This window comes from Agelaius phoeniceus, chromosome 12 (genome assembly GCF_051311805.1).
Source record: "Agelaius phoeniceus isolate bAgePho1 chromosome 12, bAgePho1.hap1, whole genome shotgun sequence".
Classification (NCBI taxonomy): Eukaryota; Metazoa; Chordata; class Aves; order Passeriformes; family Icteridae; genus Agelaius; species Agelaius phoeniceus.
In genome coordinates, this window is record NC_135276.1 from 10197136 (window position 1) to 10217798 (window position 20663).

At 40.0% G+C, this 20663-nt stretch overlaps 1 protein-coding gene across 1 annotated transcript; it reads right to left on the reverse strand.

The window, feature by feature from the left end:
* Positions 1-11144: 11144 nt before the first annotated feature.
* On the reverse strand, positions 11145-18912 carry SNX20 (sorting nexin 20). The gene is made up of 4 exons (XM_054640937.2): positions 18781-18912; positions 16529-16706; positions 14775-14926; positions 11145-12215 (listed from the first exon to the last, which is right to left on the reverse strand). The coding sequence occupies exons 2-4, from the start codon at positions 16692-16694 to the stop codon at positions 11547-11549; spliced, it is 987 nt and encodes a 328-aa protein (XP_054496912.1). The 5' UTR covers positions 16695-16706; positions 18781-18912; the 3' UTR covers positions 11145-11546.
* Between the last annotated feature and the right edge of the window lie 1751 nt (positions 18913-20663).

The window sequence follows — 20663 nt, forward strand, 5'->3', positions numbered from 1 at the left end:
AGTGGTCCTGACAGCGAATGCGATCACGAAGGAAACTGAATTCAGGCATCCGCTAATTCCCATGCTAATTAGGGCATTCCCCGGCTGTCTCACAAGGTAACCCCAACAGGATGAAAGCAGCTTCAGCTGGGTTCGGGAGGCCAGGCTGTGACTGTGCTGTTGCAGGAGGGTGCACCCTCAGCGCGGCCGTGATCGCGGCGTTGGGCCGGGCTCAGGGCCGCTGTTCATGGCGGATCAGCCGAGAAGCCAACGGTGATGGAGCTGCCTCAGGGCGTCCGTCTGCTTATGTAGCTCCATTCCCCCCTAGGCTACTTCCCCGACCTAATCCCTCCCCTACCCAGCTTAGAAATGCACTTCTTCTCCTCATTTAAGATTCTGTGGACCCTTCATATTTAGTATTAGTATAAAGAGGAAACAGAGCCCCAGGAGAAAGATCAGAGTTTCTGTTCTGTTGAGGCATCAGAGTCATTCTTCCCTTAATGAAGAGAAACAGCAGGACAGATAAAAAAATCAATGACTTAAAAATAAATTGGGCTTTTAATTTCAGTTTTAAAGTCTTTCTTGAGTGAAACTTTAAAATCAAGTTTTAAACCCACAGTGAGTCCAATTTATTCTGATGCATTAAATAATTCAAAGTTAAAAAAAAAAACAAAAACAAAAAAAAATAAAAAACCAAAAACCCCAAACGTGTTGTTAGGAAGGTACTCACATCAGGTCAGTGAACCACTACTTGTTACCAGTGAAAAGAACACAGTCCTCCCGTGTTCCATTTACTCCATTTCATTCAGTGATTAAAGTCAATATGCAGAACATTAAGAGATGTTTTCATTGTGTACTCTTCCATTATCTTCCTAAAAAAGATAATGATATTGCAATTTTGTCTCAAAATTGAATATATCCATTTTGCCATGTCTGTCACTGAGTCTTTCAAAAAGCAGGATGCTTGTTTACTATAGGCACAATGGATGGAAACAACCATTGCAACTCAAGCCTTCCTTTGTTGATTAAAACAATAATTTGAACAGGAAGATGTAGTGAGATAACAGTATATTTTCCTCTTGGATTAACATTCATTTATACATATTGAATTATAATCCACATTTTTGTACACTGTTACCTTCTATAGTTGCTTTAATAGATGTGTATAGTTAGAAATCCCTGTCTGCAGGCAAAATGAAATGGCTATACTTTGTCATAAATCAGCATCTATTTGGGGCAGGTCCTGATGCATGAATGCTGTATTTGATCCATTGAGTTTGAGTTGTTTTCAGTGCCAGTAAATGGAAACACACCCATGGCTGAGGGACCTGGAGATGTGCTCAGTGTGCCTTCAGGCCTCACTGACAGCCTTTGCACTAGCAGGCAAAATTCATTTTGGAACTGAAAAGATCCTGGCAGGTCCTGAAAAAAGTAAAGTGAACTGACATTGGGCACTGCAGAGTAAAGGCCTAATCTGGATTTGGTTCTGATTTTTAACACTGCTGTACCATGGGCTGGGGGGAAGCTGTTATGTGACTTTTCCAACATGTGCAATGTGTGTGTGTGTGTGTGAAAAGGCAAATACTTTTGTGCAAAGAACAGAAGTTCCACATTTGCATGTGCAGCTGTTTCAGGATTTACCCCAATACAGACAATTGATGGGAGTAACATTTCTGCTTACACACCAATATCCTTGTTTCTTTTGTAAAAGCTTTTTCCCCCCTCCTCCCCTGCTCCCATCCCCCTGTTGTCTTTGTGCCTAGTATTTTTCCACACTTTATTTCCTAAAAGACTAGCAGGTTTGAGGATGCATTGTGATTTCTTTTCTACAGGGCTTTATGAAGGAAGCTGGAGGCAGTTCTCATTAGTCTCACTGACATCTTTTATCACTTATCAGAGGAACAAGCAAACGGAGAGCAATTCCTTTGATCATGGCAAAAGTAGAAAGAGTATTAAAAACCCTATGAAGATTCACTAAGTAGAAAGTGGAAAAGACAGTCTGTGGCATGTTTCAAAGTAGTAACAAGATTTAAAGTTGCCAGATTTGCTTGTATATATTAAAGAATTGTTAATGATGCTACATTTTACATGCATCCTTAGGTCTTTGTTTTTTTGTTTTCATTTGTTGTTTTTTTAAACAGGCAAAGGAGTTCTTAGGTAGAATAGATGGATTAGATCAATTGAAAAATACCTCTAAAAGGTGAGCTGTGTCAGAGAGGAGTTCTGTGATTCAATGAAAATTCTTGAAAATAAAAATAAGGTTGTAACGGTAGCACAATGGATTGGAAAAGAAACTCGCTCTCATGGGAGAATGTTAAGAAATCTTAAGAATTCCTTTTCTTTAGGAGGCATTCTGTGGTGAATCAATGCATGTTTGTGAAGACTGCATGTAGGAACTGCAATGCTTGCAATTATCTGTGTATACCTGACTGCCTAGCTCTGACCTCAGTGCTGCTGCTTCTTCATTCTATGGAGAAAATAGGACTTTTTCAGTGGTTCTGAGTATTGATTCACCTACCACGATGTCCTTGTCTTGTGCCTTGCATCATTACCAACAGGGCATTGACAACAAAGACAAGTGACTCTACCTTCCTACCCAGAGCTAATGAGCATTATGTACTCCAGATCCACTGGTGTGTTTCTGTGTGGCTGCAGCTCAGTTTTCCACTGATTAAAAATCCCTTCTGAATTTCTATAGGGTGGTCAGCTCATATCTCAAAGCATCAGATTCAAATTGCCCTTGAAAGTCGATTTCTCAACCTGTGAAAATGCAGAGATCACAACTCTTTAGGCATTTTTTTCAGCATGAACTCTGTTCCAGCCTTGTCCCTGCAGCATTTTTTACTACCAGAGCTAATTTTTAACTGTGTTGATTTTGATTTGGATGCAGTGTAATTCAATGCATTTTTCAGCACCTTTTGTGCAAGCATCCCAGAACACTTTCTGATCAAGCTAAAATTAGCTCTGAACTCCATACAAATTCCAGAAAGATTCCTTAAACAAAAAGCCAAAACAACAACTAAAAAACCCCACCAACTGGTAAAGAGAATGCAGAAGTTTATGAAGTTCGAAGATAAGACAGGCAGAGGGGCAAATTCTCTCTTAGTCCAGAGATGAAGTAAGGATGAAGTAACTCAAGGTTTTGCTTTCTAGCAAGCCTGGGGTGTGATTCTCGAAGCAGAGCAATGCCCTGCACTGACTCTGCTGGCCTGAATGAATTGCTCGAGTGCTGGGAATGACCTGGAGGTGGCAGGTGGAGCAATACATGTGTGGGTTATCAGAGCTCCCTTTATGTACACATTGTTCTAACCTTTGCTGCCTCTGATAAGGAGAAGGAAAGCCACACAACTCTTGGTGATACATGGCCTCAGTCGTTCCTAAGGAAGACAGGGGGAGAAATAAACAAATAGCTTTGAGGGACATGACTCATGGATCCAAAATGATACAAATGTTTTTGCAGAGCAAGGGGTTTGGAGATAAAGGAACCTTCAATTGGTTTCTCAGGATTGAAAAAAGAAGATTGTTGCCAGAAGCTGTCAGGAGGGACAGGGTGACACGCTGAGGAAGAAGGAAAAGAGTTACTTTTTTTTTTTTTTTCCTTGCTAGACCTGGAGGTCCTAATGAAAATCAGACTAGCATCTGACCTCTTTTATTGTTCCAAGAATTCCTTTGATCCTTTTCAATAAGTAGAATGTCTCTTTAAGGCAGTAATTTGATCATCACTATGTGTCTACATGGAAGAGAACTGTAGGTTGTGAAGATACATCAAAATAGAAGAGAGATGGTGCCTGAAATAGGTGCTGGTGATCTAGACTAACATGAAGGGAAATGAATCAGAGTCCCAGCTCTTACTCATAGTGGTCCTGAATGTTTGGTAACAGCTCTGCCTGTCCTGGAGGTCAGACTGGTGGAATTCCACCTCCATGGCTTGTCCCTGCTGCTTTCTGAGCAGTGAGACAAAGGCCATCAGTGGCAACCTCAAATCATGGCCACTGCATGAACAGTGCAGATGCTTCAGGGTCATCTTCAACAGGCAGGAAAACCTTTAAAGGCAGTGAAGAAGAGACATTTTACAGCTGCACTGTTAGGAAAGACAGTATTTGAAGTCTGGCATTTGTTACAAGAAGAATGTTAAAATATGTAAAGTCAGATTTTTAAATGCATCAGCACAAGGAGACATAAGCCCTTGTAAGCATAGCTAATAGATCAAGCAAGCTGAGTTTTCTGTAGAGATGTGCTTTCAATACTTTATGGCCCAGACTGTGGCTGAACACTTACTGCAGGGTGCAGCTGAGCTGTACTGCACGATGGGCAGGGAGCCTGTATGTGTCAAAAAAGCTCAGAGGCTGAGCTTTTTGGGTATCTAAGGCTGTGTGTGCTGTTTTGAAATTAAGAAGTTTAGCAAAACAAGAAGAGAAAGTGTGGAGAGGGAATGCATTCAGACTATAAATTCCATCTGGGCCTGAGGACTTGTCAGCTGGGAAGCTAAGGGCACCTCTGGGGCTTGTCCTGCTGCAGCCAGTCCTGTCTGTGTGCTGTAGTGAATCAATTGTCAAATTAGGCAGTGGTGGGGGGAGAGATGGTCAATGTTCTAGATTTAGAGACCTTCCCATAGCTAGTAAATCTATTTTGCTCCAAATATAATTGCAGTGTCTGAGGCAGAGAGAATGGGATGGAGGAGGGAGCAGAGGGGTCTCTAGAGCCACACAGTGATGTTGTGAAACAAACACAAAATAGCAGCTACAAATGCAAAATAGCAGCTACAAATGCATCCAGGGGAATGACTGAACCTCTGCAGTGGCACAGTCTGCTCAGCTCTAGCACTTGGTTCCTCTGGCAGTGGTTCCTCTAGCTGTGGAATTGTGCTTTGTCTCAGCTTTCCACTCGATGCTTTTGCTGTGTTTACTGCTCCCTCATCCTCTCTATTGTGAGCATTGGTGGCCAGCACAAGGAAAACGTGCTGAGATAAAGAATCCTTCTGCCCTCATCCTCTGCCTCTTACCTTAGAATCCTTCTGCCCTCATCCTCTGCCTCTTACCTTAGTTTTGAAGGGGCTTGGGGTGGCAGCAGCAAACAAAGGTTGTTTCAGAGTGCTCTGCCTTCCAAAAGGAAAATGAATTCCTTTCCTATACAGAAGATTTATATGGCAAATTAGGTCAGTTATCATTAAGCTGCTGCACAGCAGGACAAATCATAATTTTAAATACATTTCAAATCTAAGTATGTGTAAAATACATTCTGATGCAGTAGAAATCAAGCCTCTTACAGTTGCTACGTGGACCACTCAGATGAACATGGAGCATAATAATCAAGGAATAAGTTGGGCTTACTGCTGCTTGTGAAGACTATAATTAACACTGCTGTTTATGTTTACTTATAGCCAAGTATCCTCACTGCTATCTTCTTAGGATAAGAAAAGTATAAATGCATAAACCAAAACCAGTTTTCACCGTCAGTCTCTCTGGGGTACTGCTTTTCACATAAAGACCTGCATGACTCTTTGCTCTCCAAAGGAGATGAAATGAATGAAAACTTACACCCTACTGCAAGTGACCAACCATTGGTTTCTCTTCTTAGATTTTTTTCTGTCTTCTTGTTTCAAAAATAATCTTTTTTTCCTGGCTACACCTTTTTGAGTCACCTTTTTTGATGATCACAATTTAGTTTCATGGCAGACTTTATAATCTCATGGGCACCAGAGCCCTTTGCCAAGGTTTATGCAGATTTAAAGCCTGGATTAATCTTGCCCAGTATTTATAAAATGTTCTGAACATATGAAGCACTATAAAAGCACTGTATCTTTTTTCCTTTTTTTTTTCTTTCCCTTCCATGATTTTTGGAAGAAACTGAATAGGAAGAAGGCAGACACCCCTTCAAAGATTTCACCTCCTGAGACTATTCTTTCAAAGACTTTGGCAAAGTCTTCCTGCTTTTTACTGCCTCTGGACTGCCCGGTTCCCTCATGCTGTTTCTAAAAGCTAGCAGATTCTGCAGAAACCTTTTGGAAAAAAAATATCTTGATGCAGGGGGAGGCTGCTTTCAAACTCTGGTCTGCAGCTGGCAGTCAGTGGGGGGAGAAGCCACTCTCCAAATCCAGGCCGTCCCAGCAACTTGATAAAAATCATTAGCACGACTCAAGGAACTGCAGGCCTATGCTGGAGCTGTTGGGGGATCAGGGGCTGCTTCCAAAACCAAATTTGGTGTTTTGCAGCTTAAAGCACAGATAAAGGAGATGACTGGGAACTATGGTCCGGGTTTAGTCATCATTTCTTCCCCTTCTATGTTATCAACCAGAGGACAATGCTCAATATCAAAACATGGCTATGGATACTGTTTGCAGTATATTTCTGCCTGTATACAAATTGACAGATGTATTTTATAGTAGTTGCACTCAAAACAGAATCAGATTTCATTTTCATACTTGGGAGTGCAGCTTTTTGAAATGGAGTCATTGAACTTTCCCCAGCACTATTCAGAAGGCATTATGGGCCCATTTATTTTTACTTCCCTCCCCCCATTATTTGATAGTTCTTTTAAGAGTTGTGAGTTTTACTTGGTTCCTTTTGATCAGAAGGAAAAGGTACTGTAGGAACTGAGACGCTGCAGTGATTCTGGCTTTGAACTCACCAGGTCTAAAAGCCTGCAAGAACATTTTCCCTTTCAGCTTTCCAGCCAGCTCCTAGAGCTCTGCCTGATAAAGGGCTGTGGTAAATTGTCCTGAAGGACAGCTGGAAAGCAAGGCACTACACTCTGAACCCACAATGGAGCTGAGAGATATATATTTAGTTTAATCATATTAAAATTTAAATGTTAGACTTTAGATATTTTTTTTTAAATAAAATTCAAGTCATTAAAAAAAGTTCTCTGCTCCATTCCCTTGAGCTTGCAGGGTCCCGAGCTCCTGAAAATGCTGCGGCTCCATCTAGTGGCACTGCAGCCCTGCCAGGGCACATAAAGCAATCACTGCCACCCGGGAAAAACAGTGGGGATTTAAGTCCTGCATTTTCAGTAAAATTCTTTAATGTTTCCTATCGGTTATCACAGAATCTCGCACTGTCTGGAATGAAAAATATTTAAATTACACTAGTTTAGAGAGATTAGTATATGGAATATCATCCAGTGTATTTCTCTGCAGCATTTTTCTGAATAATCACAGTTACATATGTATTCCTATTTCTAATAAAAGAAGGTTGTATGTTTAAAACTAGCACACACACTCTCTCTCTCTCTCTATATATATATATATATATATGTATATAAAAGCATGAGGTTCTTGTAAAAGTAACTTTGACCTGAATTTCCTAAACACTTGGAAAGCATTTATTAAGCATCAAGACATTCAAATTTGCTTGCTCTTTCCCCTCATCAACCATCTGTCCATCCACACATCCACTGAGTATAGAGATTGCTTATATAGACAGTAGAACTTATTCTGTCCTCAACTACATTATAACCTAATTTATTTCAGTGTAGCTACTCTCAGCTCTTACTGGTCTGACATGAAAATTTGTGTCTTGTGCATCTACAGAGCATATACATATTCACAAAGTGTGATGAACATATGTTGTAATGGGATCTGAATGTAAATAGGTTGGTTCTTGGGGGTTCTCACCTCATCCAGATGGGAATTGACATTCAGTATTTTACACCATTGCAACTGTGTTTAGTTTTTCAACACATCTTGCTCCTGCCTTTGATCTAATAAAAAAAATAAACATTCTTGATTTGATTTGCTCAGCTGCTGTCTCAGCCACAAAACCTAGATTTCATCTTGTGTCCTGAACTCGACTCCCATGCTGATTGTACAAATCTGTTGAATTCAATAAATGTATTTAGCCTTATTAAGATTCAGGAAAGCAAATATTATCCTCCAGTGATGCAGCAGATAACAGGAGTTAATAACAAGTATGTGATAAAGATCACAGGATTCCCTGTAAACAAGATGCTGCATTGCACAGAGAGCATCTTGTCTGCATATGTTTCATAAGTAACTAGGCATCCTCATGGGCTTCTTTAGTTATTTTAGAAAGTTGTGTAAACAGTATTATCTACTTAATGCCCCAAATGATATAATAATTGATATGGAAATGGGGCAAAGCTCAATAGATCGTAATGCAACTCTCCATGGACTCTTGGAGATGATCTGCCCAGATTTTATTTAAATTTTTTCTCACTTATATGCAGCCTGTGGTTTGTTAGACATGCTAGGCAGATGTTGGTTGGACAGCATTTTTTTTTAATCTTTTTTCCTGGGAAAAAGTTAAACGTGAATTTATACTTGGATTGGTATCTGTTGTAGGTATACTTCAGAGATGTGAATAGCAATTGGAAAAGTAAGAGCATACTGCAAAGCTCTGATGTACTGTGTGCTGTTGTTGAGAAAAGTGGATAGTAACAGATTGCTGATGTATACAGTACTCTGTAGTGGTTGTGGGATTCTTCTTGTTTAGGCTTCAAGAGCACTGGAAAGAAATTCCAAAGTTCTAAGAAATACTTAAAACTGAAAAAAATGTATTTGAAAATATTTTTCTGTTCCTTCTTGTGGAAAATGATACTGAAGTCTGTAGGTTTTTTATATAGTCTAAGAATCTCTTAGGCAAAACTTCTGCTTTTTTTATTTTTATAAAGTAGTGGTTAAAATATTTTTGCTATTCAACCGCTTATTAGTTCTTCAAATATATTAATGAGTCAGAAATGTTTTCTCTTGCATTGACACCTCAGACAGTTTTGTCAGGGGTAAGACAGCAGGCACAGGTGAAGAAGCTGTGTTGTGGCTGTTCATGCAAGAAGTACTTAAGAAAACACAAGTGTGGCACATCTCTTTTTGCAAAGCTGGGATGCCAGTTGTGCTTCAGTATTTCTTCAGGCAGTTAGTGTGGTCTCCAGACCACTGCATTAGACTTTGGGAAAAATCACTTCTCTTACTTTCACCACAATTCCCCTAGCTGTAAAATGGGGAAAATGATACGTTGCAATGTACTGCTGAAATATCAACAAAATATAGCTTTATAGAAGAAGACAAAGTAATATTGGTATTCAAAAGAAATCTGAGATTTGATTAGTTGATCAAAGTCACTCAGTGGGCTTGGGACACTGCCAAGAGCAGAGCTTGGGTCTCAAGACCTTCAGCTGGAGACTGACTCCAGCCACCCTCCATGAGTACGGGGAACCTGAATCAGGAAACTTGATGGGGAAGTACTGTGGGAGGAAATAGGGGCACAGAGATTAAGTTCCTTCTTCTGACTAAAGACAAAGTCTGTGGCAGATAAAATCTAGGTAAATTCCAGGAACAGTGCAGCTACAAAAGGCATGCCAAGGGGAACACAAAATGCCAAAACATGGCCACTTCAACAGATTTCTTTTTGGAAACAGACAGCACTCAGGACAGATTTTACTGCTCTGCCTAGAGTTAGGGCTCCAGCTAGGCTTAGGGGTCCAAAAACCACAAAGCCCAGAGCTCCAGGCACACTGCAGCTGCAAAAGGTATCCCAAGGGGAACCCAAAACTGCCACAACCTGGCTGCCTCCACAGCTTTTTCCTTGGATCCAGCCTTAGCCCAAGGCTGTGTTTACTGCCTAGGGTTAGGGTTATCCTTAGGGTTAGGGTTCAGGAAACCATAACAACTTAACTCTAACCCTAACAGCCTAGTCCTAATTGCCTAATCCTAACCCTAACCACCTAATCCTAATGGCCTAACCCTAAACCTGACACCAACTGTAAGGCTAACCTTAACCCCAATGGCCCTGACCCTAACCCTAACCCTAATGGCCTAACCCTAACACTAACCTGAAAGGTCTCACCCTAACCCTAACCCTAAAGGCCTAACCCTAAGCCCAGTCCAAACTCTAACCCCAACCCTCACCCCAACCCAATCCTAACCCTAACCCGCTGATGCTCATCCTGGTGTGTATATACACACTCAGATGTTTCCTTTCAAATGCCTTGTGCCTAAAATATACCACAGATTTAATTTATACACCAGGAATGAAAGTAGTGATCACTTGGGAGTGCCCTTTCTGTGCATCACCAATCTGAACTCCTTGGCAATTATCAGCAAGGACACCCAACTGAGGCCAATCTCAAGCAGGCAGCTCTCACATGCCTTTAAGGAGGCTGATATTCATGGACTATCCCATAGAAACTGAGGAGAATCCAAGAAAACTGTGCCTGGGATGCTGCACACAAGGATGGGAGGGGGAAAAAGGGAGGAAATAATTTTTTCCAATTCTTTTGGTTTGTCATCACAATCTGTTGTGGAGTTACAGCAGTGTGAAGGCCACGCTTCCTCTTGCCTGGGTGTGATGCAGACCCCAGACATGCTTTTTTCCTCACTGCTTTGTTACTGATTCACACATCCTCTAAGAAGGTGTTACCTTTGATCCGTTTTAACTGTCCTGCAATATGCTATGTTGTGAGAAGATTAGCCCTTAAATCTATTAATTAATTACTCTTAATTCTATTACTTCTGTATAACTAGAAAAAATAATAATTGTCAAATAACAAATAATCCATGTATTTTGTGTTTAATGCCTAGCTGCTAATAGCTACTTAAAATATTAACTTTCCACCCTAGACAGTCCTATTATTCTGCATTTTTTTCAAGACATCCTTCTTGTAACCGTACATAACAAAGTTTTTCAGCTTCAGTGCACTTCCAATTAGCTGAATCTTTCATGTCTTGGGGAGATAAATTAATACAGTTATTCCTAATTTATACACAATGTCATTGTGGTGCAGGTAGTATCTGTAACAGAAGTACAGGGCTGAAAGTACTTGGTGGACTATGTTCAGCAGAGAATAATGACCCATGCTAGATAATGACAAGCTAATTACAATATTTATGAGAATTAATTTACCAGATTGTTAAAGCAAGTGTATGGGAGAGACCTTAAAGTGGAGGGAAATTACCAAGACAGGCAAGCAAACCAGAATGTGCCTTCAATGCAGAAAATAAAAAAATTGTGTTAGTTCCAAAAGGGACATGTATTCCCCCATCTGTGATGGAATGACCATCACTTGGATTTTTTGCTCCCACCCAAGCTGATTGTAAACTTTCCCCCTCCTCCTGCCCACAGCAGCTGAATTCAGTGGGAACAGCACCAACCCCATCATCTTCAGAAATGGCAAAGTGCCATTTGACCAGGCCTCAGCTGGAGGAGTGAAAAACTACATTCAGTGTCTGAGGATGACAGGATGACTTTCCTTTCTTGAAATGAAGTAGTTTCCACATGAGCAAGTAATGCCTCATTCTGTAGATTTTCAAGTGCTTTATTAATTGTATTTTCTTATTCTGACTTTTCACACAAAATAAGCTATGTTCAAAATAACCAAATCATAAATGATTATTTTCTTGCACATTTCCTTCAAGAAACCTTAAAGTGCTCCTCGGGAACTCCTCATATCTGTACAGTAGATGTAATATATTCCAACATAGATGTTAATGTCCCATTGAACACAGAGGATATTTACTTTTTTTTTCCTATGAATACAATGTTATGCAACCCAATCAGGTAATTCCCAGTTCTCATTATTTCAAGAGTTTGCTCTTCATTAAATTTTTCTTGTGTTCACCGTACGTACTCCCGAACTGCAAGTTCTTTCAGGGTAAAAACCCGAACGGGATCTTTCTTTGTCTTCCATTCTTCCAGTTTTTCTTGCAAAGACAGAAAATCCTTGCCAAGTTCATATGCCAGAGCGATCATTGTTTCTAACAGTGGCATATAGTACCTGTGGCTGGTGTGCACACAAAGGCGTGACAGAGCTTTTTCTCCATATTCAAAGGCACTTGCTGGGTTTTCCAGGTCCTTGTGGCACACCACAATGGCACAGAGGGTAGGGACAATTGCAACAGGGTTCCCCCTTGTCAGCCTTTCCTGCAGCCCAATGACTTCTAATAGGATTTCCAAAGCTTTGGTGTACTGGCCACCCCGCAGGCAACCATATGCTTCCTGAAGCTCTGGCCTTGTTAAAAAGTCAATAAATTTTTTTGATCTTCTGATGTATTTCATAGAATATAGGAGTCTCAGGTAGTCCTTGAAGGCTAATTTTCTTTCATTGATTATTTCTTCTGTGAAGTTTCCTGTTAGAGTTTTTTTGGGAAAGGTTACATCTTCCAGTTCTTCGCTAAATTCTTCCAGCAGATTTCGGTGCAGTTTCTCAAAATCTGAATAACGCCGTTCAATTATGGACTTGTTGCTGTCAAAACTCCCTGTCTGCAAAATGATGATTTTATACATCTAAACACAATCAAAGAGAAAAAATAAGCATGAGAAGGGACCATTCTAGCCCCAGTGCAGTCAGATTTTGTCAGCAAAGCAGACTTTGTGTTTGTTCAGTCCTCCAGCTGAAACACTCCTGCACCAATTCTCTGTGTGTAATCTCATGTACTCCCATGGCAGTGCTGCTAAATCAATTACTGCCTGGGATTATGGTGCATGCTCAGTGTAGACCTGAAAGATCTGCAGCCATCAAACTAAAAATTCCCTCCTCCTGCTGTTCTGTACTTCTGTCACCAGGCTTAGGCTTAGCACGTAAGTAAGTTGTACATAAAGAGAGCACGAACAGATCCCATCCTGCAAGGTGCTGGGAAGCAAACTAGCAGCAGGCTGAAGCACATGAAAACACTCACAAAGCATTTCTGTAGCTGTGCTTTGTTTATAACAGCCATGGCTGCTGCAATCAATCATCTTCAGTGAACTGAATGGATTTCCCAGACTTAATATTGAATGTAATCTATTTTACATCGGTCATAATATTCAGAAATGCTCTTTGTATAAGACATTCCTAGGGATTTGGGGTGTTAGTAATGCTGTGAAAGAAGAGGGAGTATTTGGCAATATATCTGGTGTGTGCAAAAATAAGATGGAGCAACTCCAAATACTTTTCTCTCCTCTAAATCATTGTCCTGTATTCAAACTTAATTCACATTTAAATAATACCAAAAAAGTAACATTTCTACAGCAATCTGCTGTCCAAAGCCCTTCACTAGCAGCTAGCAAGTGTGTTGCCCCACTTAACAGGAGCATGTCTTCCTCAGCTCGAGAGCATGTTTTCCTCAGTTCTTCACTAGCCCCAAAAAGACCTTAATAAATGTGCTATTGGGCAAATAGCTGCAAAATTCTGTGCTGTGCTGTATTGGGCAAATAGCTGCAAAATTCTGTGCTGTGTTGTCCAAATAATCTCTTCTCACAGTGATGCTGAGGAAGGGCCAGTCCCTAACGTGTGTAAACCATGGTGGCTCCACGGGGGCCAGTTTAACTGTGTCACCAGACACCAGCTAGGGACACAGACTGTTGGCCTCTTGGATGATGACCATGTTCACATCCAACTTCACCCTGTGCCCATTAATTTACACAGGAGCTGGAGGGGTTTTGCTCATGCCAGTTGTTTTCTCTGCTGCTGTGGAAGGCTGCAAACCAGAACTTGCATTATGCCTGTCTGATTCTCTTCCTTGTTTTTCCTTAAAGAGAAATTCTCTCTTTTAATCTTCATAAATGATCTTTACAGGCACTTCTTGAAAGGTTTTTAAATTTGAGCTGACTTCTCTGATCTCTTTTCATTTGTAAGCACTGTGACATTTTCCTATACTTTGTCCTGCTCCCTGCTGAAAAGTGTATATATGCCTGATGCATTCTAAAACAATCATAAGAGCAATTTTTTTAAGCTATCATTTTATCAAGGGCAGCTAAGTGAATAATTTACAAGTACTTGCTTTTTCATTTGTGGAGTGTGCATGAAAAAGGTAAGAAGTAGCACTTAATTAGACTGTCATTCAAATTGGCTCAGTTTTGTTGTAATGTAAATCTTTTTGCCTAGGCTTGTGACTTATGACTAAGTTTATTTCCACATATGCTGAATGATACTCTTGCTCTATGCAGTTACACAGAATCAATTTCTAGCTATTTAGAAGCTGAATATTCAGGGGTGTATGCAAGAAAAGCATCAGCTAAGTAGGTGTGTCCAGCATGCAACAAGATGTAAGGACAGTCTCCAAAACATTTACTTGCTTCAAATTCTACCAAACTGGATCACCCAGTATCATCAATGCTGCTTCTTGGCATTTTTCACATACAGATCTCACAGACTGTAGCAAACAAGGAAATCATCCCTATCTGAATTTCACAGGAGTACTAAAAGGCACTCAGTCTAGATCTCCTTCTGAAGGCCAGGAGCAGAATCAGGAATAAAAGCTAAGTGTCAGTACTGGGAAAAAGATACAAAAATCCAACCTACTTGGTTGTTCCCACTCCTCATACTCATGTTTCATCTTAAAAATATGACAGAAATATGCCACCTAAGGGAGCTCCAAGTAGGGAAGGGGAACAATCCCAAGTCATCTAGCTGGAGGATGCCTTAGACTTTGTGAACATCAAAGAATCCTGCACTTGTGCTAAGAGAAATCTCTGATGTGGAAGTTATACAAATGCACTGCAGATGCTACAGCTGGGTAGCTCAGTGGAAGTGTAAATATGCAGATATTTTTACATTGGTGTGAATTTCCTTAATGTTGACAAAATTCTGTGTTTTAAGGATACTCAAGATACTAATTTATTTGATAACACTTTTCCACTGCAGCAGATTTTGTGAACTCACTGTCAGAGGGTTTTTTTAGATGCAGATTCCACCAGGCAGGCCCATACAATCAGTGAGAACAGGTTCTACTCAGTGTAATCCTGGCTTGCAAAACTTGACCCTTGCTGAGGCTTTCATGTAGTGAGGCCTGCTGTGTGCTGTGCAGACCCCTGCAGAGTGAATGAAAATTAATGATCTTCTTACATATTCATTTCTTAGCTTACCACGTATTTAGATAAGTGGTGCTCTACAATTCTGGTTGATGGGATTTCAAAAAGGAGTTTGATTTGTTTGCACTGGCGTTTTTCATTCCTCCAGTATTCCTGAAGCTCCTTAGTGGTCATTGAAGAATTGGGACTTAGGGTTGCACTGGAATCTAAAACCAATATATTTAGTATTTAGGATTATATTCTTTGCATTTGGAAAGAAAATTCTTATGTATTTGTTATGAAAGGACAGTCTAGATTTTCTGTTGCTGTAGAGCAAGACCTAAAGACTGATAAAATAAGTGATATCACTGCTAATAGACAGGAACAGATGCTTTGAGGAGAGCTATTAGGGTCTGAAATTTTGAAAGAAAAGATATCACCTGCAGAATACAAAACATACTGCCACGAAATATTGTATGTCAAGGTTGTAACCTAGGGCACAATCTGAGCAGGAGATTTTCTTCATCATCCCAGAAGTAGCCCTAAGAAACATTGACTGAGTCTTTTGAGTCAGATGTTTCTCCAGGCTTCTTTGTTGCTAAATGGATGAGATAATACAATGCAGCTGCAAATTCAGACATATATTCAAAACCCGACCCTACTCAAATATGGAGTTTGTGCAGTAATAGAAGAAAGCTGAGGAAACATGAATATCCTAACGTCAAAGTTGGATAACCAGCTCAGCTGAAGGAGGATTTCCCACATTCTCTCTTTTTTTTTTTCCCTGTAGCTGAACTGATGGCACAGTTCAGTTATATATGTTTTATATATATATATATACACATATATAAAATATATAATTTTATTTTTATGTATCTATATATCTATATCTGTGTATATATACCTCCTCCTTTCCCCTTTCTCTCTTCGCACAGTCATAAACACACACACACACACACATATATATATATATGTATATATATATATGTGTGTGTGTGTGTGCACATATAAAAAATATGGGACAGCTGGCTGGAAAGTTTGCTTACAGGAGAATTTGATGTAGAATTTCAAAAAGGCAATTTCTCTGTCTTTGAAATCTACTGAAAATAGATATTATCAGGTGCCATATAGGCTAGATATGTGGTTAAAAGAAATGGAATATGCAGAAATAGACTTGTAGAGGCACCACAGTACTCTTTCAGTGGCCTCCCTTTTACATGTTCTTAATCATTTGACCATACCGTTTCAATTATCAAGGCCATGGGGGTTTGGCTCAAAGCATCTATTTCCTAGGAGAGGTAGTTTTTATGACATCCTTCCAGATTTAAAATCTTGATGAGATTATATATATTTAAGGTTATAGATAACATTTTATTTAATAACAGATGAGAGTAATCTTAGGTATGGTGAATGTCCAGAGCAGCCTCTTTAAAGGCATGTGGGAGCTGCCTGTTTGAGATTGGCCTCAAGCAGTTTGGTGTCCTTGCTGAAAGTGCCAAGGAGCTCAGATTGGTGATGCACAGAAAGGGCACTCCAAGACCAGCCATCTGGGGATCACTGCTTTCACTCCTGGTGTATAAATTAAATCTGTGATACATTTTAAGCAGGAGGCATTTCAAAGGAAACATCTGAGTGTGTATATACACACCACGATGAGCATTGGCTTTACTATTGCTCCATCGTTACTACAAGTGTACTCAAGGCTATTTTCAGTGGAGTATGGCAGTACAGCTTTGAACCACCGCTGCAATAAAGAAGCAAAATTTTAATACAAAAGATTAACATCATAAACAGCTCGATGAAAAATGAAATTAAAGGATAGCATCAACCTTGCGTGTCATCTTTTTCTGGGTTTTCTTTTCTCACTTGACATGAAATTTCAGCTTTGGGTTCATTTTCTTCCTCATCGGATGGACTTGTGGTAGAAGATGTAGTAATTCTGCTTACAGCTTCCAACAGTTCCCTTTCTGCTGTGCAGTGTGAATCTTGGTCCATTGCTTGCTAGCACTGAAAGATTACAAACCCCATGAGATTTCTTAGTACCACACCTTTAGAGGATCCACTTGGGCAATTTTCTTGTATTATTCATTCTGTTGTTTTCATTCTATTAATTCATTTCTCATTCTTTGTTCTCTGTGAACTTGTATCAGTGCAACTTTATAAAACTAAAGTAATAAACAAAAATATCTACACAGCATAGAACCATCCCTATTACTGTTGCCAGTGAAAGTGTGTGGATGTTTTTCTCTCAGCTTAAAATCAAATAAGAAAACCGTAAGAAGTTATGTTGAATAAGATTAGATGGGGAACTCAGTTCTTACCTATGAGAATTTTATCATGAACTTCAGTGTGGGCAGATTTCTTCCTCCTTTTATTTTGCCCTCAAGCTTGCACGTATGAGCTCAGATGAACTAAAAATCTTTGAGATAATTAGTATAACCAGCAGCCTGGTTCTCTTACACCACTAAAATTTACTGTTCTCAGGACTCAAAAACTTATTGTCTGTTCTTAATCACAACCTGCAGGAAAAAATAGGGTGATATCTAAAATAGTATAAAGTATTTATCATATTTCACAGTTTTAGGTTCTCTCCAGAGACTTGTCTCTGTACTGTGAAAACAAAACAACTGACTTTGACAATGGCTTGGTGGAAGGAGATCTGAATTTTCTAATTATTATACAGAAGTATTCTCCTTTTACTTATTCTTTTACCCTAGATATACTGTTCTATTTTAGATCTGTTCTGCTAGGACCACTATTTTACCATATACTGACAAAATGCTTAATACAATATACTCCTACTCTATAGACCATGTTGGCCATTCTGCTGCTTAAATATCTCCACATTTAATGATAGTCTTTGATTTGTTGGGGTTTTTTTAAACAAACAAACAAAACCTGCCTGTTACACCACTGTGTTACACGAGGAGTTGAAAAAGCTCTAAGAACATCCTAACAACTTTGCCAAGGTGCTGTGTTCCCTTAGCATGAGTAGAGTGTCGCTTCCAGTTCAGGCAACAAGTGAAAACCAAATAACAGAACAATAGAGTTTTACAAGAATATAATGCCCAAGCAGTAGTTATTAAGCAATGGGAGGGTTTAGGAGGGTTGTTGCTACATATCATTTTGCCTCTGCTCATCTACCACACAGTTATGCAATGCTGGATACAGAGGTGAGGAAACTCCTTCAGCAGACTTACTGATTTCTGGCAAGTTGCAAGGCTATAAAAAGAAAAGAAATTACTTTCCTCACTGGAAATAATGGAAGTGCAAACCATGTTCCTCTAACAGAAACCTATCCTTTGGCTGGCTTGCACAAGTAAGTGTACAGATGTTGTCATCCTCCTTAATGAAAGCATCATGGAAGCTTGAAAAGTTCTTACTGTTCTTCAGTCCTCCTTATGATCTGCTTTTTGAATGTGAAGAATAGACACTTACTTATTGCTTAACTGCTCAGTCTTTTGAAAATCACAAAAGAGCGTATTTCACAAGAGCATATATAGCAGATTAAATGAGGAATCTGAAAAAGGCCAAACAGATTTAAATGACAACTTTTTTCTTGGATATGAGTTGGGATAACTTTATAAGAAAAATTGTGTTTACACTGAAAAAAAAACTTTGTATGTGCATCGTTTTATATTTATAAATATATATATGAGTATATATGTGTATATATACATATACACATACATACACATTTATTTATTTATTTGTGCTGTTTTAAAACATTTTTTACCAGGATACCTAACACACTTGTGAACAGAAGAATGCAGAAGTGGGTGTTATGACATACAAGCTTTCTGCCTTGAATATATGTACCTTGAATACTACCTGCACTTCATACCAACAGCTTCATTTTCACAGCTAAAACTCATGGCAAGCTCTTTTATCTAAGCTACTACTTATTTTTCCGTATTTAAAAAAAAAAAAAAAAAAAAAAAATATCCAACCCAGCACAACCCTTCTGCAATAAATCACACGATGTTATCTTGAGCAGACGCTCATCCTGTTCCGTGTCGGAGTGAGTGCTGCTCCAGCTCCTGCCCTGGGTTTGAAGCAGCACAAACCCCGCAGCACCCACCTGGGAATCGCGGAGTTCTTTCACTCGCGGCACACCTGAGCTGCGAGCGGGGCCCCGCACAGCCCACCCGGCCTTTCCAAAGCGCACGAAAAGAAGATGTCTGTGCCTCCTTGTAGCGGGCACATTCTGGGTGTTGCAAAAAGGAAGGAAGACGGCTCGGTTAGATCACGCTTCCCCCGGTGCCACCGGCCCCATTGCGCATGAACCCTCCGGGCCCGTCCGGCCCCGCTCCGAGGCAGCGCAGCGGCCCCGGTGCCGGAGAGGCCCCCACAGCAAACCGTGCCATCAGCACAGGCCCTGCAAACTACCCTGCGCCGGCAGAGAAGCCGAAAAACCGCTCTTAGCAAAAGGGAGATTAGGGGGGAAAAGAGCTCAGCACGTAAAATGTATTTATGCGGAAAAATAATGCCCCTTGGGATGTCTTTAAAATACAGGCTTAACATCCAGTTCAGGAAAAAAATGCACGTGGCATCACAACAAACAGCCTTGCTCCAAGTGTCAACTTGCACTTCTGAGAGAAATCCCCATTCTGTATAGTGCAGAACACATGATTAATTTCAAATATCTGCTCAATTAAATTTCAAATAGGAGCATTATCATATCTGACATGATTAATAAACTTGAGATGGGCTTACGAGTGTGCCTAAAATTAATCCTATATGTGTTTAAATTCACTGTTGAACCGAGGACAAGATGAAGAAGAATAATGTATTAATCCACATATCCTTTGGCCCAGATGCTTCCTTTTGGAGTTCACTTCAGTTTGGAAATTTGCTTTAAACCATCAGGATAGCTATTCCTGGGGTAAGTAATATGGACATTATCTTTTTTTAGTAAGGTAAGTTTCCCCTCTGCCAAAGTTCAGCCACTGAAAAACCAAGCAATTTTAATGCAGCACAAATGTGGGAGGCAAGCCTCCAAAGGACCACATGGATCCTGCCCCACACATTCCTTTAGAACAAACAATTTGAAATGATGTAAAATCAGGGCCATAAACTGATAATACTTCTCTTCTGCTTTATTTGCAACATAAAACGATGCCAACTTTAACTTGGACTTGGTCTAAATGTAGGAGTTTTGCCAAAATAGCTGTCAGAATGATGAAAAATCCCTTGCATGCAGCTACAGCCCCACTGGCAAAAGCCCTGGAGTGGATGCTGTTATATTGGCAGAGTCCTTCAGTCACTTTAGCCCATTCCATGAGAAAAGTGATTTAAATTACACCCGAAAAGAAATCTATGCTTGCCAATTCAGCTCTAAGGTGTAGCTGTACCAGCCAACTCTTTTAAGTGCAGACAAGGCGTGGGTTCCTGGCACTACTCTCATTCCTTTAAAGCTAGATTTATGGGTTTGGTTACAATTGTGAGCAAAAACCGAGGGGGATTTCAGTGTATTTCACTCATGCTGACAGTTTACAGATGTATCTAAACTTTGAATTTGGAAACAGTTAATTTATGTGTTGCCAAAAAGCAGTGTATTATTTTGTGATGTTTAATGCTATTGTCTTGCTCTTGGTAGAGCGAAAAGAAAAGAAGTACATTTTTCAGTATATTAAGTGTGACCTCTACTTTCAATTTTTCAGAATAAGTAAGTTCTAGTAAAATTAACCTGGATGATTAAAAGAAATGAAATGTGTTATTATATTTACAAATCAAGGGTGTTCCACAAGACTTCAGCCTGCCTGAATAGAGGCAGCTATTATGGTCACAGCTGGTTCCTGAGGGTGTTCCTCATGCCCAGGAGCTGTGACATCCTCAGCAAGTTTGGCAGGCTGCTGCTACTCCTCATCTTGCTCCCAGGAGCTCAGGTTGGGTGCAAACAGCAGCTCGTCCTTCACTGGGACCCAGTGCTGTTATTCTGGCAGCATTTTACTTTCCTAAGTG

Coding starts and splice junctions, on each gene's coding strand:
- SNX20 (XM_054640937.2), bottom strand. CDS start 16,694: ATGGACCAAGATTCACACTGCACAGCAGAAAGGGAACTGTTGGAAGCT. Junction 14,927..16,528: donor AGAAAAAGATGACACGCAAG/GTTGATGCTATC, acceptor TATTGGTTTTAG/ATTCCAGTGCAACCCTAAGT. Junction 12,216..14,774: donor ACCACTTATCTAAATACGTG/GTAAGCTAAGAA, acceptor GATTGTGTTTAG/ATGTATAAAATCATCATTTT.